The sequence below is a fragment of the Polypterus senegalus genome, chromosome 2 (genome assembly GCF_016835505.1).
Source record: "Polypterus senegalus isolate Bchr_013 chromosome 2, ASM1683550v1, whole genome shotgun sequence".
NCBI lineage: Eukaryota > Metazoa > Chordata > Cladistia > Polypteriformes > Polypteridae > Polypterus > Polypterus senegalus.
The window spans coordinates 123,740,880-123,766,172 of NC_053155.1; the positions used below are offsets into that span (position 1 = coordinate 123,740,880).

Here is a 25,293-nt window from a genome sequence, read left to right on the forward strand (position 1 = left end):
CCAAAATGACGTAAAGCCACGCACATTTTTTAGGTAGCTAAATGTTTGTTCTCTGCTCAGTTTTGCAGTCAAAGCAGTGCTACTGTTCCAGTGTGGTTTCCCTTTTTTTTTTTTAGATCCACATCCCTGCTGTGCTTTATAAACACACTGAGATTAACCACAAATTGTTTATTAGTTTAATGCATCTGATTGTAATTAACCTGTAACAATATAATGGTCCACAGAATGGTCAAACTATTCTAAATACCATAGCTGCTTTAGCGTTGTTACTCTCACTGCACCTTCTTCTTTCAGCTGCTCCCGTTAGGGGTTGCCACAGCAGATCATCTTCTTCCATATTACTCTCACTGCACCACTCGGAGTATTTATATCAGTGTATCTGAGTGGGGAATCACAGCTCTACAGCAGCTGATTGGAAAGAGGATTATCGGTATACAGCCATTTTGCCTATTTGAACTGCTATCTTACGGCAAACGCTTCAGAGCCTTTCCTTGCGGTTCAGAAACAGTTTCATCCCAAGAACTATAAATGCACTCAATCAGTCCATCAAGTGCTCCTTGTAGAATGCTTTGTACTTATAAGTACAGTAAATGTGCGAAACAGTTATAATATTGCACAACCTGAGCCACTTTATAAAGCACAAATTTACATATGATGACCATATCATTTTTAAGATAAAATGCAGCAAAATATGTTTATTATACAGATAAAACTTTAACTTCATTTAAATAATCTATATTGTAATAATTAAACATATGAGGACATGGCGCTAGCAAGGAGATGGCGCTCCGTTCACTGATTGTTCCTGCCTCGTGTTATATTCTTGCTGGGACTGGCGTGACACTGGAAGGATAGATGGATAGTATAATTAAACATGTACTGCGAAGATATTTCAGTGTTCCTTAAAACTTTTGAAGAATTGGCGTTCTAAGCTTACAGATGGCTTAACGTCTATTACACAGCTGATTGTGCGTCGATTGGGTATTTGGAGAAAGAAAAGTAAGAACAGGAATTGGGGGTTAGTACGTTTGAAAAAGACAGTACTGCTGAAATAAATTATTTCATCGAATGTCACGCACGGCGCAGCAAGAATCTTGCGTGAGGCATGAACAATCACTGCGCCATCGTGTTCCCATGTTTAATAACATGCTTTAACTCCTATCGTCATGAAAATAATATCAAGTATACATCTCAGTATTATAATTATTCAGAGAGCTGTAATATCACAAATGTAATGGATTCTGTTTCCTGTCAGAGGAAGAGAAAGCCTGTTTAAGAAGCACATAGTGATTCACACACATAGAGCACATAGAAGATCAAATACAAAACAAAGCACTTAACATGCTACTTTAGTTACGATGGGATTTGAGAAACTAGTAAATTAAGCGATTTTAAGATGAAGTTTATGATGTTCTACTTTAATGACAAAATAAACTATGTGATTAAAGTGGAAATTTTGAGATTAAAGTTGACATTTCATGCTTTTTTCCCCACTGTGTGCCTATTTTTTTTTCTTCTGTACCCTAATAAGCTTTCATATGACACTCAGACGGTGTGCCACGACTCACCTTTTCACGGCGACTTTGATATCTAACAATTTCTTTTTTATTTCGGGCACTGTGCAACTTTGTGAACTTGAGCTTTTGAATTTCTCAGACACTCTATGTCACTCGATCAACTTCCTTTTGCTGTTTATACCACTGTTTAAACCAACAAATAGTATGTTTTTCCTTGCCTCCACTTGGTATTCGCTGAAATTCTTTTATTTCCCCCGTGCTTTTGCCATTGCCTTTTCACAGAATGCTGAGCTTAAGGGCTATTTATATTGATTTGCATATTCAAAGAGGTGTAATTCTGGGAGGAGTTTGGGGAGTGGCAGCAGGTTTGTGCACGTGCGTTAACTTTTCACGGTGACTGGGATTTATGGAACAAAAGAACGTAGAAGTTGACGAACGCACAGATTTATGCAACTGGATTTTTTTGTGCGTACGCATATTTCCGCTTTTGTCCTTATGCCATCTTATAGTGTGAATTCTACGCACGATGTTATGCATGATGCCCCAGGTCTCTTCTTAGAGTTGGCTTTCCAGTCAAACTGAGTAGCCAGGAAAGAAGGAAAATGACCACGTGGAAATGACCACGATCCCAATGGTGACTCTAACAGAGCTTTAGAAGTCCTCTACAGAGACGGAGCAATTTTTTGGAAATAAACCATCTCAGCAGCACTCCACCAATTAGGCGTTTATGGTAAAGTAGCTAAATGGAAACCACTCTTGAGTTAAAAGCATATGATAGCTTAAAGAAATCTGAGAGCAGAAGGGAAAAGATTTTTTGGTCTGGTGAGACTAAAATTGAACTCTTTAGGCAAAGACCAGGTACTGCCTTTTACCTTTTCTTGTTTGTTTATCCCACAAGCATGCAAGCCTGCCTTATCCACCACATTACCATTGCGCACTACTCTTGTATGTTGTGCTCCACAAATCATTTTAGAGCAGTGGGTTGCGTAGAGCTTCTCCTTGGAGTCTCCAACAAGTTTACATAAATATATACCTTTCAAGAGCAGGGCCCATTCGTGGTAATTCCAGCTAAATGCACTGTGTATATTTATTTGATGAGCAAAGGAGGAAAATGAGGGGTTCCACCCATTTTAAAAACTGAGGTTTTCAGTACTGTTTTAGAACTGGTATGTTGTGCTACCCCATTCAGGTGAAGTCTCTGAATGTCCTGGAGTGGTTCATCCAAAGCACAGACTTAAATGCCATACGACAACTGTGGATAGACCTGAAGATGGTAGTTTACTTATGCTTTCCAATCTAACAGAGCTTAAAACAATCTGCCAAAAAGAATGAGATAAAGTAAACTGCCCAAATCCAAGTGTATAAAGCTTGTAGACACTTACCCATAAAGACTCAAAGCTGTAATTGGTGCCAGTGAGACTTCTACAAAGTACCAAATTATGAGTCTTAATACTTATATGCATGAAAGTTTTTGATTTTTAATACATTTGCAAACTTTCCTGATGACAATTTTCACTTTATCATTACTGGTTACTGATGGTAGAATGATGAGCAAAGAGGGTAAATTTATCCATTTAAAATTAAATCTACAATACAATAAAATGTGCAGAAACTGAAGAGATCTGAATACTTTCGTCTACATTCCACTTATATACAATTAGTATTGAAAAGCTTCTTTGCATACAATATTTTTTTGTTATTCCTTCTGGTACAAAGCATCTGAAATTGCAATGAGTAACTTGGGGGATAACATTACCCCATGGGGGCTAACTTGGAGCCGTTACATAAATGGTGTGGGAAATATTTAAATACTTAAATTTTAATGATAACGGGCCATTCAGTCCAACAAAGCTTGCCAATCCTATCTCATGATTTTTCCAAAACAATGTCAAGTCAGGTTGTGAAGGTCCTTAAAGTCCTACTCACTACCACAGTAAATGGTAATTTATTTCAAAAGTCTATAGTTCTCTATGAAAAAAAAATTCTTACTCTTAATGAGTTTCAGTTTGTGCCCCAGTGTTCTTGTGAGAGAACTCATTTTAAAGTAACAGCCAGTATCCCACTATATTAATTTTGTTCTTAATTTTACAAATTCCAATCATGTCACTGCTTAGTATCCATTTACTTAATCTGAAAAGTTTAAACTTCTTCACCCTTTCCTCAAACCTCACAGTAGAGATGCTGCGATCAATCGAATGCCAATTTTCACTAAAAAAAGACTTAATCAGTGATTGGTAAAAAGGCTGATCACAAAAAACAATATTTTCAGCCTCTGCTTTTCTAAGCTTTATGGTAATTTAGTTGTAGTGCTCCTTATGCAAGGTATTACAGAGGTTGAGTCAGCATGTGTGCTTTTCTTTTCTTTCATTTGTAGCAAATTTCCTGTAGTGTAAATAAAGAGCAGCCAGCGAGCGGAAGCATGTTCTATCAGTGAACTGTTGGTATGATGTTCTTTTTCTGAAATGCTGTGTTCCATTTACGCCAGATGTAACAGGACATTTGCCTTCCAAAAAGTTCAACTTTTGTCTCATCAGTCCACAAAGTATTTTCCCAAAAGTCTTGGCAATCATTGAGATGTTTCTTAGCAAAATTGAGACGAGCCCTAATGTTCTTTTTGCTTAACAGTGGTTTGCGTCTTGGAAATCTGCCATGCAGGTCGTTTTGCCCAGTCTCTTTCTTATGGTGGAGTCGTGAACACTGACCTTAATTGAGGCAAGTGAGGCCTGCAGTTCTTTAGACGTTGTCCTGGGGTCTTTTGTGACCTCTCGAATGAGTCGTCTCTGCGCTCTTGGGGTAATTTTGGTCGGCCGACCATTCCTGGGAAGGTTCACCACTGTTCCATGTTTTTGCCATTTGTGGATAATGGCTCTCACTGTGGTTCGCTGGAGACCCAAAGCTTTAGAAATGGCTTTATAACCTTTACCAGACTGATAGATCTCAATTACTTCTGTTCTCATTTGTTCCTGAATTTCTTTGGATCTTGGCATGTTGTCTAGCTTTTGAGGTGCTTTTGGTCTACTTCTCTGTGTCAGGCAGCTCCTATTTAAGTGATTTCTTGATTGAAACAGGTGTGGCAGTAATCAGGCCTGGGGGTGGCTACAGAAATTGAACTCAGGTGTGATACACCACAGTTAGGTTATTTTTTAACAAGGGGGTAATTACTTTTTCCACACAGGGCCATGTAGGTTTGGATTTTTTTTCTCCCTAAATAATAAAAACCATCATTTAAAAACTGCATTTTGTGTTTACTTGTGTTATATTTGATTAATGGTTAAATGTGTTTGATGATCAGAAACATTTTGTGTGACAAACATGCAAAAGAATAAGAAATCAGGAAGGGGGCAAATAGTTTTTTACACCACTGTATATATAATATATATATATAGCAAATATAGCAAAATACCCTCGCTTTGCAGCGGAGAAGTAGTGTGTTAAAGAAGTAATGAAAAAGAAAAGGAAACATTTTGAAAATAACGTAACATGATTGTCAATGTAATGAATGCAATTGTTTTGTCACTGTTATCTATATATCTCTATATATATATATCTCTCTATATATATCTATATCTATATCTATATATCTATATCTATATATATATATATATCTATATCTATATATATATATATCTCCTTTGGGTTGCGAGCAGCTGTTGCTGGGGGTGCCAGAATCCATTGTGGAAGAAAAATGAAAAACATTTGTTGTACAAAATCTTAATTTATCTATCCATTCCTAAAAAATTAAATGGGCAGGCTATTTCGTATCAGTGCAATATGCTGCTTGAAGAATGACTCCTGCTCTTACGTGCACTTACTGTAGTGCTGCGTGGGTATTATGAAGTATCGTATCTGTTCAAATTGTATTTAAATTTTAAATATAAGTAATTTTTATTTAGTCGACAGAAATATGTTTGGTAGGAATGAAAGGTAAATTTAGTCAGCATTGCATAATTTTTTCTTCACCAAAGAAATTTAAAGAGTAAATTCAACTTACATTCCTACCAAAGATATTTCTGTCGACTAAATAGAACCTACTTATATCCAAAAATAGAGCTATCGAGCTGTCGCCTGCCTGCCTGGATATGTCACCCACGCTTCGCTCTTACTTTTTTACCGTTCATGTAATTATGGCTAGTCGCGAAAACATTAGAACATGGAAGGAGGATGACACTGAGTATGGCTTTACCAAAATAATTATTGATGGCGAATAAAGTATCCATTATTCATAAAGCTTCAATTGGTGATCTTTTTTCATGCTAACCTCATATTTTTCATACTTCTTCTCAAACCAAGGGGGTGCAAGGATAAAATGAATCGGGAAGCGCTGATTTATATATATTGAATATACTGAAATAGTTTCACTGTCAAATAATGCAAACAATACGCAGCACGTGTTTCGCCCTAATTCTGGGCTCATCTGGCGTACACACTCACTGCACCCCGTCTCGGGAATCAAACCTGGACGTCAGCGCTAGAGGCGAAGCCTCTCGTGTTGCAACACGGCGTGTGTTTCGTTTATTTGACAGTATGTAAATTGGGGTGTATGGCTGCTCGAGTTCTGCAGGGCAGGAGACGCCACTTTTTGCAGACATGTTCACGTGATCAAAAGTCTCTGCGCTCTTTGGAGGTCATTCATATATATATATATATATAAACTGCTCAAAAAAATTAAAGGAACACTTTGAAAACACATCAGATCTCAATGGGAAAAAGAAATACTCCTGGGTATCTATCTATACTGATATAGACTGGGTAATGTGTTAGGAACGAAAGGATGCCACATCGTTTGATGTAAATAAAAATGATAAACCTACAGAGCCCTGAATTCAAAGATGCCCCAAAAATCAGAGTGAAAAAATGATGTGGCAGGCTAGTCCATTTTGCCAAAATTTAATTGCAGCAACTCAAAATTGTACGCAGCACTTTGTATGGCCCCTGTGTACTTGTATACATGCCTGACAACATCGGTGCATGCTTCTAATGAGATGACAGATGGTGTTGTGGGGGATCTCCTCCCAGATTTGGACCAGGGCATCACTGAGCTCCTGGACAGTCTGAGGTGCAACCTGGTGGCATTGGATGGACCAAAACATAATGTCCCAGAGGTGTTCTATTGGATTTAGGTCAGGAAAGTGTGGTGGCCAGTCAATGGTATCAATTCCTTCATCCTCCAGGAACTGCCTGCATACTCTCACCACATGAGGCCAGGAATTGTCGTGCAGCAGGAGCCACTGTACCAGCATAGGGTCTGACAATGGGTCCAAGGATTTCATCCTGATACCTAATGGCAGCCAAGGTGCCTTTGTCAAGCCTGTAGCGGTCTGTGTGACCCTCCATGCATATGCCTCCCCAGACAATCATTAACCCACCACCAAACTGCTCATGCTGAATGATGTTACAGGCAGCATAATGTTCTCCATGGCTTCTCCAGAACCTTTCACTTCTGTCACGTGCTCAGGGTGAACCTGCTCTCATCTGTAAAAAGCACAGGGCACCAGTGGTGCATCTGCCAATTCTGGTATTCTATGGCGAATGCCAATCGAGCTGCATGCTGCTGGGCAGTGAGCTCAGGGCCCATTAGAGGACATGGGGCCCTTGGGTCGCCCTCATGAAGTCTTTCTGGTTGTTTGGTCAGGGACATTCACACCAGTGGCCTGCTGGAGGTCATTTTGTAGGGCTCTGGCAGTGCTCATCCTGTTCCTCCTTGCCCAAAGGAGCAGATACTGGTCCTGCTGATGGGTTATGGACCTTCTATGGCCCTCTCCAGCTCTCCTAGAGTAACTGCTTGTCTCCTAGAATCTCCTCCATGCCCTTGAGACTGTGCAGGGAGACACAGCAAACCTTCTGGCAATGACACGTATTGATGTGCCATCCTGGAGAAGTTGGACTACCTGTGCAACCTCTGTAGGGTCCAGGTATCGCCTCATGCTACCAGTAGTGACACTGACTGTAGCCAAATGCAAAACTAGTGAAGAAACAGTCAGAAAAGATGAGGAGAGAAAAATGTCAGTGGCCTCCACTTGTTAAACCATTCCTGTTTTGGGGGTCATCTCATTGTTGCCCCTCTAGTGCATCTGTTGTTAATTTCATTAACACCACAGCAGCTGAAACTGATTAACAACCCCTCTGCTACTTAACTGACCAGATTAATATCCCATAAGTTTCATTGACTTAATGCTATACTCTGATTAAAAAGTGTTCCTTTAATTCTTTTGAGCAGTATATATATATATAGGTATAGGTATATATGACTGATCACCCATTGGCCTCGCTCACTGAGTGCAAGGGAAAAAAATAAAATGTAGTCTATAAGCTATTAAACAGTAAAACATTAACATTTTAAGAAGTAAAGATACACTGAGCACCAGTGGAGTGGTTTCGGGTAAGGTACATTTTAAAGGCGGTATAACATAACAGGTAAGTAGTACTAACAGCAGCTAAAATGTATATGGATCATCTCTTGGTAATTGATCCCTTTTGAAAGGCGCTACACGACGGCTGTGGTATAGAAATTACATTTTCTATGTGAACGTCCAAATTTCTGCCTGTGGTAATGTGCCTTACCGGCATTACCACCAATGAAAAGAAAATAATTTTTGTGTGCTCTGCAGTGTTAAGAAAGAAAGGCTTTGGTTGGGGATAAAAGGAAAAAAGGTGTAAAGAAAGGAAACTTGACTTTTTCTTTAATATAGTGTAGAGAGAGGTCTTCGCTGACGATATGAGCGTCGCGGTGGGTCTCGTGTAGACAGAGAGTCGGCCCTGCCATTAACTGTCCCGGATGGCACTGTCGGTCCTCCACTCCTGTGCGTGTCTTCATAATCCGACCTGACGACCTCATAATCGCATACGTGTAAAAGAAAGTGTGAAGCGCCTTAATATTAGTTTGCCGCGGTCTAGAAATGGGATCCCGTGTTTACAGTTGTCTGGGCTATAGCTCATGGGAAGGGGGAAAAAAATTTAAAGTGTTTACTTTCACTTAAGTCACAAGCGCAGTCAGCGTCTCAAAGGCCGGCACAGCTACGCGGGCATGCGTGCGCGCTGGCCACCCGACTTTTGTAGTATTTTTGCAGTGTAGAAACGCCACTTTTTGCAGACACATTCACGTGAGCAAAACTCTCCATGCTCTTTAGAGGTCTTGCTTTCTCTGCGCAGTCTAGTGATGAGTGAGTGAGTCAGTGAGGGCTTTGCCTTTTATTAGTATAGATACAAAATCTAGACAGGCTTTTCCTTTCATTGGTGTTTTAATATTGTGTTAAAAATAGTTACATATTACATGTAAAAATTTTCAGTAATTACATTCCCCCATGACTATAAAAAAAAAATCACACTCTGAACTTTATTTTTAATATACTGTATTTAAAATAATGCACATTGAAACAATTGTCTGCAATGGGAGTTATATAATACACTCCCATTATAAGGCATATGCCCCTACAACTTTCTAGCTGAATCCAGACATCCTCACTAACATATGCCTCATCATCCAATTGCAAAAGACATGGAGTTAAATCCTGTTTCACATAACTGGCAACTGCTTGACTTCACTTTTCATCTTTTCTAAAAGAAAATAGTTAATGCCCCATCTTTATATTTTAGCCAATTTTCTGTTATTCTTAAATTCTCATAATTAGGCTCATCTACATAATTTGCAAACTACTCTGACTTACTTATTTTATTTTTGATATTCCTAACATTAAAACAAGGAATCTTTAAATGTATTACTCATTTTACTTTGTCATTTGAACTTTGAGGTTATCTGTAAATGTTTTTACACTACTGTTATCTCTTCATGTAAACGTTTTATATCTGGTGTGACAGTAGAGGGTGCTGTCGCTCCTCCAAACCCACAGTCAACATGTCCAGACACCAGGTAAAAGTACCAGAATTAATTTAAATTTCCTTCATAATGTGCACAAAGCACCTCCACCTCTACAATAGACAATAATAATCACAACAATAATTCCTCCTCTCCACCCAGAAGCTCCGTTACACTTCCTCCGAACTCCGGCTCAGCTTGCTGGGTTTCCCACAATCCATTATATAGTCCTTGACCCGGAAGCGCTCCTGTCCTTCAGTCCACATGATCCAATAGCACTTCCGGGCTGAAGAAAAATACAAATTTTCATCTAACAGGGAAGTACTTCTGTGCTTCCATCCCCATGACTTGGGCGTACTTCCGGGTTATAATAGAAACAATAATCTTCGTGTCTCGCTGCAGCGTCCCCTGGTGGCACCCACGCTATACAGCATGCTTGTGAAGCTGAACTCGATTTTTCATGATGCCCTGCGGGAATCCGGGGCACTTCCATGTTGCAGGGAGGACTCCATCTAGCGGCCTGGATGTATTGACCAGGATAAGCAGCCGGCCATCTCTCACACTAGCCTATCCTAAATGTCCTACACCTGAACTCCATATTCTCTAGTTTAAACAATCGTAGATTAACCTATTCATACACCTCCTCCAATACACAAGTCCCATCTCAGTTTAAATGTAACCTGTCATGGTGGTGCATCTTTTTCTGAAGGAGCCCAAATCCTCCATAGACCTATAGTATGATTTTCTATCCTACACCAAGATTTGAGCCATGCATTAAACTTTCTATTCTCTTCAGTCTTACCTAAACTCTAGCATGGTCTAGACAAAACCTCGAAGACCACCACTTTGTCAGGTCTGCTTCTAAACTTGGACCTTAACTCTTTGAATTTGGATTGGAGAACTGACAGCCTGCCCTTACATGTCACTTGTTCCACAGAACTCATCTTCAAACAAATTGATTTTTAGAGAGCAATGTATCCTAAGAGGTTTTCAGAAGAGCAGTCTAGGAAATGAAATTAGGCAGTTTTAAGAAAACAAGATAAACTAGAGACTAGGAAAGCATGAATATCTCCTAATAAAGCACTGTGTAGGAAAAGAAAGATTTTAAAAGATTTTAATCTTTTGACAAGAGGATTTGAACAAATTATTTTTAAATCACAACATCATTATTATGAAAAAAGGTTTATAAGATGTTAGCTTAAAAAATTCATAAGAATTTTTTTAAGAAAACACTCATGAGAAGCATTTTGTTGAAAAACGCTTCTTTGACTCATCAGCAGCTTTAAAGCTTACAACTATTCTAAGCAATCAGTCCGTTTATAATGCCAACTATAATAGCGAGGATAATGTAAATAGTAAAGTGGAAAACTTTAATTCTAAAGTAAGAACTGCTGTTGACATAGTTGCACCTGAAAAGACAGTTAAAAACATGAACCTAAAGTATTTCAAATTAGAACGAGGTATTCAACAAAGATGTTCACTATCGTCAATGCTTTTAGAGTAGTCATTGCACTATTGGCTACTCATCTCTGGATGAAACCAGAGATAAAGGGGATTATTAGAGAAGGACTCAAACAGAAAATATAACTAAATGGAGGGGATTTTTTTATATCAGACCCACAGCCTATACCATTTTATAAGCTGTCTGGATACAAAATTATTTTGTATATTTTGAATAAAAGTGAATTATATAGCACATCACACCAGACTGAATATCAATTTATTCGTAATATCAAAATATTTTAAATATCTTAGAATAACCATCACTAGTAAATGTAAAGGTCTTTTTTAATACAATTTTGAAAGAACTATTTTTGAGACAAAAATCAAACAAAATGTCAATAGAAGGTCCACCCTACTTGTCACCTTAGCCTAACAGAAAAAGAAAAATTCTTTAAGGAGTGCCGATTCCAGTTGAAAGTAAGTCTTCAGAACTGGCAGTGGTCATCTTGTTTTCAAATAAAAACAATGTTAAAGCAACATGTTTAAAACAAAGGCATTTAGCTCTATGTTCAATTGCAAGAGGATTGATCATACACAGCCCAATGCATTTGGAGCACATCTTGTACCAAACATTTGTAAAACTAACTCAATAAGGAAACATACATACATATATAAATAAACAAGTGTCAATATCTTTGTTTTACTGCACTGTGCTTTAGTGTCTCTCTTTGTCCTGTAACATTGTGCACTCAGCTGCATTCTAGACTCATCCACTTTGAGAAGCACCTTGTTATTAATTTTGCTGGGGAAAATGCTCCTCCTTACTGAAGAGATTAAGTTTAAGTAATAAACATTAAGGCTGTCGACTGAATTATTTAGAATCTGATTTTCACGAGGCTCTGACTTTTGCAATACAACAATACCTCTGTCGGGTAGGACGGGGTGAAAATATTGATGTTCCGATTAATCATTATCTTTCATTTAAATGATTCAATATCGGTTCTTAATGTCTCAAGACTGATCTTCTGAATCTCTATCCTCAATTAATATATGTAGATTTTTGTGTAGCTTCGTTTTTGGTGTCTGATCCAATAGATGTTGCTCATGCACCTGTTAAGGCTTTCTATAGAAAAAGCACTTTACTATCTCATTGCCGTCTTTCACTTAATTCACATGTATGGACTTAGTATGGATTCAAACGGTGCTTCAGTAAAGAACAACTAGATAAAAACAAAACCATATGCAAGTTGTGCAACTCAGAAGTACTGTTATAACAAAACAAATCTGGGAAATAATTAATTTCACTGCCACCCATTATCATACTCTCAGTCGATATCCAAACAAGTAGAGCCTAAACAATCCACACTGGACACGGCAGATAGCTCCAAGCTTCTATTCAATTTGCCTTGTCCCCAAAAAATAATCTATCACTGTTAATTTTGTTGATAAAAACTAAAACAAAAAATACTCTCAACATTTTTTCTGTGACGAAAACGGAACACAAAATAAAAATACGCCTTTAATGAGGAAAACTAAGAAGAACGCTTTTAAAATCATTGTTGACAAAAAATAAAACGAAAATGTTACAAACAGACAACTGGATAATGGGCTATGTGAAGCTCTTTGCACATCTCTATTACACATGACACGGTCCGCCATCAAATAACAAACATGAATCCAGTAATGCAATTTTAAAAACTTGTATGCACACTTGCAATTGGATAACACTACTTTGGGCATCATCAGGAAATCATCATGTTAGGCAGAATCCTGCTGCACTCTGCTGCGCTAAAAAAAAAGCCAACACACAGATATACACAGGATTTTGTCATTGCCAGTTTTATCCTTTTACGAGTTACTAAAGAAACAGATTCATGTAGCTTTAAGAGTGATATCAGATTCACTATGCCTCTTTCATGAGTTGTAACTGGTTAGCTTGTTGTGTGCAGCATTCGTTACAGCTGATGAAATGACAGGGGGATTAATCACTTTTAATACAGTGTCCTACAGTCACGATAAAAGAAGCCTTGCATACATTCCTTGATTGTAATGAGTACATCTACACATGTTCATCTGCACATTCATCCATTTTGTAACTGGTCGTAGCAAACAAAAATCGAGGTAATACAGGGGGTCCTCGGGTTACAATGTCTTGACAAACGATGCTTCGAGTTTGCAATGCTCACTCCCATAAAAACTTAAAAAAATTAAGACGTGAGTATTTTGGCTTACGCTGTTAGCGTCGTACTTACAGACTACGTGGGTGAACTAGTTTGGTTGCAAGCAGCGGTTGAATACGCAGGTAACGCAGCGTATGAGTGAGGGAGTTGGCGAACTAGTTTGGTTGCGAGCAGCACAAGTGTTCTGTGTTGCTTTGTTTGCTGACTTTTTGGCCCTTATCATGGCTCCTAAATGAAAGTCAGAGACTTCAGATGGTAGTGCTTTGAAGAAGAGGCAAGCCATCACAATGGAAGTGAAATTAGACATTATAAAGAGATCAGAAGGAATAAAGGTAAGGAATTTTTTTACACTCATTTTTTCATTTTTTACAGTCATTCTGTTACTACAGTGCAGTGTACAGTACAATATATTTATGTCCTTTTCCTTTTTCTGTTTTTATGTTCTAGATTATGATTTTGCAAATGTGTTAGGATAGATTAGTGACTTAGGCTAGGGTGTGTTTCGACTTACACCAAAATTCGGGTTACATCACTGTTGTAGGAACGGAACTGTGTCATAACCTGAGAAACCCCTGTACTAAAATAAAACGTATTTAGGATTTCAGTTTTTGAAGTGCATCTTCAAATTAATACAATATGTTGTAATGGGCAGCCAGGATTCTTACACAGCCGGGACACCTCTGTAATGGAAGAACATGAGAAATGAGCTTGCACAGGGCAATACCTCCCCCGGGACAACAGAGGGCAGTCAAACTGGCTTGCTACAGTGCCACGGAGCAGAGAAGCTCAACCCTGCTGGGGCCCCGTGGCCAGTGACAAGGGGCGCATAGAAAACAGCTGAGCCCTCCTCTGCAGGGCTGCTGTCACACCGGAAGTGCAACCGGAAGGAGATCATGGAACAACTGGAACACTTCTAGGTGTTCTATAAAATGGGACAGCTGCAACAAACCGTGATCCAGGGTCGGGAGGAAGGAAGACTAAGCTTGCTGAGAGAGGAGTAGAGGTGGCTAAGAAGCAGAAGAGAGAGAGAGAAATAAAGAGAGGAAAAGTAAGAGAAAGGAAGAAGCGACTGAGCAATATTGGTTCGGTGATTTGTGCATTGTGCTGAGAGTTGTCAAAAGGAAAAGAAATAAAGCATGTGCTTTTGGACTCATGTTATTGTGTCTGTCTGTGCCGGGGTTGACTTCCACAATGTACTTCATAGCAAAACAACATTGCTTCTTTGCTGAATACAAATCTGCAAACACTAAATTTGCGTTATTCATTTGGTTTTTGACGGCAAACTAATATTTATGAGTATAACCTTTAAAATGTGAAGAATGTAGTAAAAGCACCTATGTCACATAGAATGTGCATATATTGTACATCTGATTTTGACTGTTTGGCTAATTTAATTTTACTTTTAGTTGACTAAAACTGATTAACTTTTTCTTGACTAAAATTAATTATTTTTTGTCGATTAAAACTAGACTAAAGCTAACAATAATTAAATGACTAAAATGTGACTAAAATTAAAGTGCAACTTAGTCAGAAGACTAAGACTAAAAACAAATCACTATCTATCATCAAAATTAACACTGCAATCTATAGCAGTTTTTATCTGTAAAGATATGAGATCCTACACAGTTTTTGAGAACGTGGGCTTTCAACAAATGATACTGGTTTTGGATCTGCAGTATGCAGATACCAAACAGAAAGCAAATGAGTGAAGTTATTGTACCCAGGCTTTATGAAGATCGTAAGCAAAGCATTGCCATTTCCCTCAGGTCAGCAGAGACAACATCCATCCATCCATCCAACCCGCTATATCCTAAGTACAGGGTCACAGGGGTCTGCTGGAGTCAATCCCAGCGAACACAGGGTGCAAGGCAGGAAACAAACCCCTGGGCAGGGCGCCAGCCCATCGCAAGCAGAGAGATCAGTCCTCTTATAACAGCTAAACATACAGGGCAGCAGATTCCTATGTGACAGTCAGATGTCACTACATTAAAAACAACTTGGCACCTGTGGCGGATGTGTTGTAGATAAACGTGATGCATGCTGCAGGGATACTGAGTTGACTGGCTGCTGTTCCAAAAAATGTACCAACATTTCCAATGTACTGTTCCATCGAGTGAGTACATCAAACACAGATTTGTGTGTTGGAAAGTCCAATAAAAGTTACTTCTCTTTAAGTAGGTGGCTAGCTATACTGCTACAGTGGAAAACTTTGCAGTGCACCTTACCCGGCAATGCAAGAAGGCAATTACTGAAATTTTCAGAGAAGTCTGCAATGCCAAAGTAAGTGTGTGTGCAAAGCAACTGACATAAAGTAGCTCCATAAGCTGTACCACACAGATCATATTAGTGGCCATATTAGTCACTAGTGTTGATCAGCAAATTTCAGCAAAGCGTTTTTGACAGATAATTGACTGCATTTGTCCTTTTTTTTTTTTTTAAATTGATAATTCAGCCGGATTAGGAAAACTTTATTCCCCAGCGACCCATAATGCTCTGTGAAGCAGGTGCGACATCCAACGGAGCTGTAGCAACCAACATTGGATGGGACTGCACCCCCAGGTATATAATGTTGATCATTTGCATTACAGACTCTGTTGGGACTTAGTTAGTAGTAAAACAGTTAACAAATAATGCAGACTCTCAAAATTTTATTTTAATGAAATATGTACAGCATAAATAATAAGCTATCTCTGTTGCCAAATGTGCAGATCAATCTTCAGGTTACACGTCAGTATAGGAGTACAGGCGTGCGCCCTATGTATGCATAATTAGCCATGTGGAGATAAAAAACAAACCTTGATGGAGCCTAATGTTGCCCCCCACTTTGAAACACAGGAGACTCTAAAAATAATAATAATAACTAAACATTTATTACTATTTACAAGACGTTTCTATTTTTTTGATAGATGTGAAGTGAAGAAAAAGTGCTAAGCTTCAGCACAGACAGTTTAGAGGGCCTTCAGCGTGACTTCAAAAAATAGAATAAGCCAGCGGCTTCAATCATGACAAACCACTTTGAATTTTCTGCCTTTAAAACACTTACATATTTTTTCTGACTTATGACTATTATTTTGGCATTTCTGTTTAGTTTTGATAAAATATATGATTGCGTGACTCTGACTGCGTTCTTTCCTCTTTGATCTCACGGGGGCATGGTGTTGCAGGGTTTGCACTGCTGCTGCACAGCTCAGGTCACCTTTTGGCCACGATAATTGGTCCAGTATACTTGGCAGACGTTTCCTTAGCTCATAACACATTAGATTCCTAACACATGAATAGGTTATTGAAAAACATACTTATTATTTACGAAGAAATATTTGACTATTTTATAATAATATTATTCGTAAGATGATACTGATGTTTCATGAAGTACATGCCATTGCATTGTATCAAAACAAGCAGCAACCCATAATATGTATGGACTCTGATGACGATACATATGTTAGCAATATTATGCAGAATTATGAATAAGTGTAGTACTAGGAAAGTTTTTTTAATATTAAAGATCAATGATATTTTGTTCTGCATTTTCCAAATACTGTTGTTAAATTGTTCATTACTAATCAGGTATTTCTGTATATCTTCTTAAATGTCATTCCATGCTTATGCATAGGTTATGAAGTCACTATGCAGACACCCTTCAAATAAATTGTTACTCAAATATGTCATATTATATTAATGTTCTCTATGTTTGTTTCTTCATACACCAAGTGGTGCAACTTGGACGCATCATCAGTGATGAAACCAGGATCATAAGGGGTTTCAGTTCTTAGCTCATCAGACACCCTCACCTGGGCGACCCAGCTGTGGGGGATCAGTCCCCAGCTTGTGTCCAAGTAGTGTGCTGCACCATGGATCACCCCTCTTAATCCACAATCACCTTGAAGCTTTTTCTGCAACATCAATGATGTTCTTGGTGGCTCTTCATTCCTGCAACCCTCTATGCCAAGGAGACTGAGTGCCCGATGTAGACACTGCCCTGCAAAGCCCACCTCAATTGGCTCATATCAGGCCTTCCACCTATGCCTTCTACATTCCTCTACCAAGTTGAGGTATTTTGCCTTCTTATGCTCATGGGCCTTCTCTATCAAGTCTTCCCAGGGAACTAGAAACTCAACCATGATCACTAGCTTAGACTGGCCAGATATTAGGACCAAATCTGCCCTGAATGTCACCCGGAATCTTCAACTGCTTTCCTAGGTCAGCCTTCAGCTGCCATTCCTGCATAAGACTAGCAGCCCAACTGGGGTTGTGAGCTCCACCTGGGGTTTTGCCCGTCCCTTAATAAAGTCAATATTGCACCTTATTGGGAGTTTGTGTTTGCTCCGTTAAATTCCAGTGTAGATGATGTCAGCTACTGCCTTCAGCATGGTTAAGTAATCTCTAAAAAAGCCAGCACTTCAAATTAATTAGTGCACGCTAATTCATTCAAGATAAAATCAATATTGAATCAAATTGGGGCATTGTGAATCGAAATCTAATCGAATCAGAATATCATTGTTGACACCCAGTCCTACTGTCAGGCCATGGGATTTATCTCAAAACTGTAGTAACCAGTAAACAATTTGCCTTTTCTGCGTGTATGCATCATTCAAGTACAAGAGCACTATGGAATACAACTCTTCTATGCCAACTATGTTGGAAAATATTTTTCTTCTTTGTCGATCTACCACCACAGTCTCTTTGCTTGCCAAGCTCATCTGTCACTTCCTCCTCTTTATCCTTTTCTTATTCACAGCTTTACTGTCAGTCTTATCAGCCTGCATATTTAATAAGTTGTGAAACAGGAGTTAAATAAAACATATATTATTTGTGCCACAGAAACGAAAGCTCTCTATGAAGCATCAATAGCTACCCTCTTTTTAAACAACTGTTCCTAGTATCAAGCACTTCTATTGATTTAACATGCTAAAATGCAATAATGAATTAACTGCTACATAGTAAAGTACTACTTTTTCACCAGCAATCAAGCAATTGTGCAAATCTCGGTAAAAATTCTTACCTGTGAGTCCTAAGTAGGCAAAAACATAACGGGTCTCAAGGCCATCTTTTACTGTTTGGATGGCACCATAAATAGGAGGTAGAATCATGATCAGATTACTCACAGTATTCCCTGAAAGAGGAAAATAAAATGTATAATATAATGAATGCTTAATATTAAAAATTACTGAAGAAAAAACTACAACATACACCAACCTTAATTTCATTTAATAACTCTCATAATTAATTATGCAAGAATATTATAGAAATATTCTAAATATTATAGAACAATATTTAGCCAATCACAATGAATTTCTCCTCATACAAGATGCCATTTTTTACATCTTGTCAATCTGCTTTAATTATAATAACCACAAACAATATTTCAAAATCGCAGGCAACCCTTAGTTGTAAACTTTAATAATAAGAGGGATCCCCAGCAGGATTGGCAACACATTATTTACTGGTAGTAATTTATTATGTAATTGTAAGTATCCCTGAATGCAGTGTTAATGATGCAAGTAATGATTATAAATATCAAAACTGTGTTAAAAAAAAAATTGTAATAAACATTACAATGAAAAAGGTTAATATATTGTGCTTTGATATTTTTGAATATAGATAAAAAGTATTACGAATATGTTATGAATTATTAAAATCTTAAAATGTAACCTCAAATCATAAAAAGTTTTATTATGAAAAATTAAAATTCAAAACAATAATTTGAAGTTATTTTTAACTTTCTAATCAATAATTAATAACACATTTCAATTTTTTTTATGTTTTGCCATTGTATTTTACTTAATAGGAAGCAAGATAGCAAAGTCTGCTGCCTTATAGCTATAATACAGTATATTAATTTCATATTTTAGTTAATGTTAAAAGTAAAGAGTATAATTAAAATCTTTCTGAATGTGTGCATGAATATTTAAGCTGCTGGCTGTAATGAACAATATCTAAAAAAATCTGCATGACCCCAAGGTAAGCTTGGAGCACCTGAAGCACATTGTTAATTCTACCATTATTAATAATAATAATAATAACAATTATTATTATTATTATTATTCTCCTCCTCTAGGAATGACATTGATTAATGACATTTTTCTGCCTTGATAAAATGTTTATCTTAATCAGGATTTGAATATATATTTGACTTAAATGTTTAGAATTGTGTGTATGCTGTGTAATTTTGTGTATAACTGAGGGCATTTAACATGTGTAGGATGCTATAATACCACAAATAAAAGTATCTAAAAGGGATGAGTAACTAATGTGTTGACACTCTATAGTTTCAACCTGTTAGAAAGAAAAGGTGCCAAATAGTCAATTTTTAATAAATACATTACACGCAGAGACCATGGTCATTGATTTTTTAATTATGTAATCTCATTTCAGATGTATACACATTTTAATTTAATAATTTGCTTGATTCCATAATATTTCAAGTCTAAATACTGTCAAATTTGTGCATTACTCCATTCTTATAAATAAACGTGTATTGATGAAGAACAAACTCAAAACTGAATATAGTGAATTTCACAAAAGTCGCCATGAAAAGACACTTGAATAGCATGTTAACTGTCAGGAATCTAAAAAAACATCTACAAACAATAAGTCTGCATGCCTAAATTAAAAGTATACTAAAAGACTAATGATTGTGCATTTATATTTAAGCTGTGTCACTCAGTGTGTTTCTGCTATTTCTTGAATACTATATATTTCTCGAATACTATATATTTGTGCCTCAGCAAATGAATCATCAAAACAGAAACAAACAAAAAAAATGAGGTGTGCCGAAAGATTAGTCCTTGTGCCGACAGCCAAGAAAAACACCTGCTCTGATGGCGCTGATGTTCCAAGCATTCTCTGGTGACTTCTCGCTATTGTTGGAATGCATGTTAAGTCAGTTTATGCCTAGTAATCAAAGCCCCATTCACAAGCATAGGGGTACTCACAGCCCATAATATCTTGGCAGTTATCATAAATGCACACAACCATTTTGCCTTTCAGTTCCCGTCTAGATGACAGTTTTTAGCTTCTTTGCAAAGCTGTCAGCTGTATGTTATCATCAGATTTTTTTTTTAATCTGTAATTGCACCTTCTAGTCTTCGGCTATTTAATGTCACCATATTGAGATTCCTCTGGGCTGTCAACTGCAGGGAAAAAGGTCAGTTGTGAGGGTTCTCAGTTCTTGCAACTTCTCAGTAAAATGTTGTTTTCCATACAGGTGGTGACAGTGTCTGCAGATGATATGTGGTACTCTAGCTCAGGATAACTGATTAGGTAAATAAAGTATTTGCCATCAACCAAGATAACTGGTAACATATCTTGTTATATCACGATACACAACTTCCATTGATTTTGATGCCAATTATTGTATATTCCTTGGCTAGTCTTGCCAATATGGTAAATTACTGTAGTCTGACCTTGCAAGCACCATCCACGTTTTGTAGATTGTAATGTGTTGTAGATATGTGGCTTTTCCATTTAGGTGTGGCATTACAGTTTCCAGCAAATATCATCACCCTTTCAAAATTATCCCAAACTAAGTTATATTTTACTGAAGGTGCCTATTCTGCTTCCAGATGTAAAACAATCTGTTGTGTAGTTTAAATGGTGTTCTTATGTGTCTACAGTGTATAAATGAACACTATGACTATTAAGTGTTGTGATGTACTAAAGAATTTAATTTTCCCAGATTTAAAATAATAATATATTTCATATGCTCAGTCAATTTAAACACGTAATGAAAGTTAAGTAAATAATAGTTAATTTTGTATGCTTTAAAAGAATAGTGTGCTTTTGTAGGATGACACCAAAAAAGGCCAAAATATTGGAAGCAGTACCTTTATTTAGAAAAAAGGACCTAGGGAAGGGACATACAAGGAAAACAACTACTCAGCATTTCACTTATATAATTAAGCATTGCTGGGAGTTGGGGTTTGGCCTGCCCCAACATTATTATATACAGTGGAACCTCAGTTCACGAACGTCTCGGATCACGTACAAATCAGTTTACGACCAAAAAGTTCGCCAAACTTTTGCATCTGTTCACGACCACAGACTCAGTATACGAACAAGCCAATTTCCCTTTCGGTTTGTGCGTGCCGATGAATTCCGCACATGTTCCGTCTCTCCCTGTGCATTCCCTGTGCAGCGCGAGAGAGAGAGAGAGACACACACACACGAGAGAGAGAGAGTGAGAGAGAGAGACGGCTGGACGCATAAGGCTTGCTTTTAAAGGGACAGATCCGAGCATTGTTTTAACTTCATTGTATTTAATTAAGACTTTTTTCTATTTGATTTTAACCTTCAATTCTGTTTACAGCAATCGATTCGTAGCGTACATTGTTGCAATGTTACTTTTCTTGGTGGTTTATTAAATTAAGGATTTTTCAAATGTTCATTTTTTCCCTGTGCTTAAAACTCATTTAAAAAAAAAAAAAAAGTGTTTTTAGCAAGTGGTTCATCTCTTGCAGTGTTAGTTTTCCTTGCTGTTCAAGGTTTTCTCAGTGTCATTCAATGTTTTTACATTTAGTTTACTATCACGCAGTGCATTCTATGGTATAATTAACTATATTTGTGCTAAAAATCTTTAAAAATATATTTACATACAGTTCATACAGTCTGGAACAGATTAATTATATTTACATACAATCCTATGGGGGAAATTACTTCGGTTTACGACCAGAGTTTTGGAATAAATTATGGTCGTGAACCGAGGTTCCACTGTACAAGGCATGAGCCAACTCAAGATGGGGAGACTCATGCCCTCACCCACATTTACACACAGCTAACCGAGAGTTGCAAGATGCAGAAAAGTCAGACAGGTAAGGAGTTGTAAAGCTTTGAATGGTAGTGAGTGCATAACAGAAATATTTTTTCCAGGTCAATAGGATGCTTGTTATGTTATGAAACTGCTGATTCAGTAAGAATTTTTACAGCAACGAATACATTTTTAAGTGGAGGAACTTGTGTATTTTACCAAAATTTAGCTGAGTAAATAATTGTTTCTCCAGAGAGCCTTAGTACCTGATCATTTTTTCTAACTAGAGAGATGGGGATCAATGAACTTAATTTAGCTTTTTTTCTCTTTTCTTAAATAAATGCCCTTTATTGATAGTTGTTTATCAAGTTTACATACTGCAGTTTATGCCTTAATATTAAAAGAAACAAACAATTTATGTATGATATATGTTGTAACTGATCAAACTGGCAAATTTTCTTGTACTTTTCAAAGCATTTTTCTTTCTAATTATCATATACTAATGCAGTATATACTGAAACAGTTGGTTCTGGGTAGGAAACATTGTTGAAACAAAATGTGATGGAGGAATCTTAACATGTACGGTAATTTGGCTGAACAAAAAAGATAACACTTCTGCAATGGATAGGTACCCCGTCCACGAAATATTGGGAAAGTTGTACTAAACTACCATAAACAGATGTCTTCCTTTATGTTGTTCTAATTCAAATACAAGGCATTCATGTTTTCCTATCTGACATTTTTATTTCATTTCATTGTACAGTAGAGTGAACACAAGTCAGTAAATGAAATAAAAGGGCTGCATTCAGAAAATAAAAAATAAAACTCGTAATTAGCATATCTCCCTGATGAATTAGTCTGTAGCAAGTATTCTCAGGGGTAATGTTTGCAATTGGCTTTCCATTTTAACTATGCTGCCAAGGAGCAGACAAATCATGACACTGAGTAAGCTTTACAAGGACTCCACTTGAGTGAAATGTGTGAATTTTATTGCCAAAATTTTAATTCTGCTTGATTTTTTACCTAAAGTAGTTAACTCTTTAATGTGTTTGTTGGAATTATTTTTCCACTAAGGCTACAAACAGTAGAATTCCTTTTCCTGAAAAACTCTGGCAAACAGTGCTTCTTCATAAAAGTACTGTAGCTGTTGATTTTCCAGTTGAGCAACTTTCTCAACGGACAGTATTTATTGCATTTGATTGAATCCGTTTAATTAGATGGTTATTTGTGCTCAGAGTGTCATGCATGAAATAACAAACTCTTTTAATTTTTGAACTAAGAAAAATGTTTTGTTTTTTTTCACATTTAAGCCTTTTCTTCTATGATTCTGCACTTTTTTCCTACTTTAATAAAATAAAAGTTAAGGTGCCCGTCCACATTTGCCAACATTCTTACTTCCTCCCTGTGACTTACATGAGTGAGCGTGTGTGTCCTGCAACTGACTAGGTACCATCCAGGATTGTCTCCTGACTTGCACCCAATATCCTCTTACACCAGGCTCTGGCCAAAAATCTGAGCTGGATTAAGCCAATTAGATAACCGATGGAAGGATTTTCTTCTTTTACAAATCATCAGACGTGTGATATGTAAAAACAGAACTGTAAATTGTATATGAATAAAATGAACTGATACATAGTTTAACAAGTACAGTATAAGAAAAACCTTCAGTTAATTTCCATTAAGTCGTATACTTCATTTTACTTCTGATGATATACAGCAAAACCTGTAAGAAGACAATCATCAGATTTGTTTTTAAAACAAATGGTTAACCTTAAAATAAACGGCGATTGATGAGTGAAATGTGCCGAACTGAAAAAGGCACTGAAAACCATCAGAGGCAAGAGATTTCAAGAACTGGACAACTCCACATTCTGCTGTTCACTAATCTCTTCTAGATTACCTCACTTCATACTACAAATCTGCTATGACACAAAAGATAACAATAAGGTTTTTCGGGGAGGGAAAGGATGTAGTTTTAATGAACATCTGTTTCTTGCATTACAAAACTCCAACGAACCACTACTTACAACAGCTTAGAAATGCAATTTAGTTTTGATTGTACAATACAGTGATGTTCACCTGTACGATCATCAGCTATGACCGAAGCACGGCGAATAATGAATTAAAGAAATAACTAAATAAGTTAATGAGATTCTGACAGCACATGGAAAAAACAAATGAGTAACAGCCATAGGCTGATTCGCCAGCGTTTGAATGGCAGTATGCGGATATTGTCTTACGAGCAGACATCTGGGTACAGATTAATCTCTTACAGTCGTAATTAAACTCTATAAAACTGTAGTCGTCGCCTGTAATGGGCGGTGACACGCGAGTACCTCTCCGATCATATAACCACATTTGACACACGCAGGCCACGCGAGTTTCAAGGTTGACGATCACCAATGTCAGTTTGATTCCGCTTTCCAACATGCACACGAGCATACCCAGCACTAGCTCGCGGCTCCGGAGGGCCTTGGTTAACTTACAGAATTCTGCGATGTAGAAAGACACAGTGTAGTTTTCCTCACACCAGTCCAGGGTGGAGGTAGGCCGGCCCCAGTAGCCGGGCCTGTCCGCAGCAGGAGCCATGATGAAAAAGCCGAGGCACGCGGGGAGGGGACACGGCAGCGAATCACCATAGAAACGCAATATGAGCGCGGCGCGGCGGGGCGCGTGTGCTGTCGAGACTTGCTGAATCGTCAGGAAGTCTACGCACACTAATATTCTTAAGTTATGTTCAGAATTTTGAATGTGTTGGGCACCTTTGCGTAGGTCTGCTGATTTGAAAATGTTTGCCAGGCATGGTAATACTGTACTGTATACTTGTTCTTCTCTTGAATGCGTCTCGACAAATATCAACACTTTTTGTATGCTAAAACGTTGGATTTGATATCCTTTGATTTTTTATTTTATTTTATTATAATACATTCAGGAACTATGGGTGCAAGCTCATTAGAGAAATATAATGCACGCTACTTCTAATACAGAAGTAACATAACAGGAGTTATTTGTTTGCTACTTAAAATATAAGTTCAACGTTGATAGGTTTCTGATTAAGAATTTAGTTGCAGTGAAAGTTTGCAGCCGCTGCTGTTTTAAAGGCCCTAAATAGAATTCACTTATTATGTTTCTAAATGATGTGCTAGAGCTGTTAGATGTGAAATTTGTCTGGTAAAAAAGACAGTTTCGAGGTAAGGTAGTTCTGCTCATTAATCATCATGCCAGAGTATGGTGACATGTTGCATGCTGATTGCCACATGCAAGTAAGAATTTCACTGTACTCTGTACCCATTTGCATTTGAATGTTGTACTTTTCCACCGTTTGTGTGGTGTTTTTCATGTTTTTTAATGCCATTTCTGCAGGCCGTTTTAAGATATATTTCAAGAATTTTCAAGGGAGCATATATATATACTGTATATACACACTGATCAGCCACAGCATTATTTATTTGTTTTTATTGATAGAAACAAATAACATTCCATACAGTCAAGTTAAATTTAACAAATCAGAGCAAAATTCAGCCCCCACCCAAACTTAGCCACAACATTAAAACCTCTTGCCTAATACTGAATAGGTCCAGCTTGTGCTGACAA

At 37.5% G+C, this 25,293-nt stretch overlaps 1 protein-coding gene across 1 annotated transcript in view; it reads right to left on the reverse strand.

Annotated features, from left to right (window-relative positions):
• The window catches only part of acer3 (alkaline ceramidase 3), a 93,005-nt gene extending 68,635 nt beyond the window's left edge, over positions 1-24,370 (reverse strand). The window contains exons 1-2 of the mRNA XM_039744534.1: positions 24,186-24,370; positions 17,956-18,066 (exon numbers count right to left, since the gene is read on the reverse strand). Of these exons, the coding sequence (XP_039600468.1) occupies positions 17,956-18,066; positions 24,186-24,288 (214 nt within the window). The 5' untranslated portion in view covers positions 24,289-24,370. The remainder of the gene's footprint in view (positions 1-17,955; positions 18,067-24,185) is intronic.
• Positions 24,371-25,293: the final 923 nt, after the last annotated feature.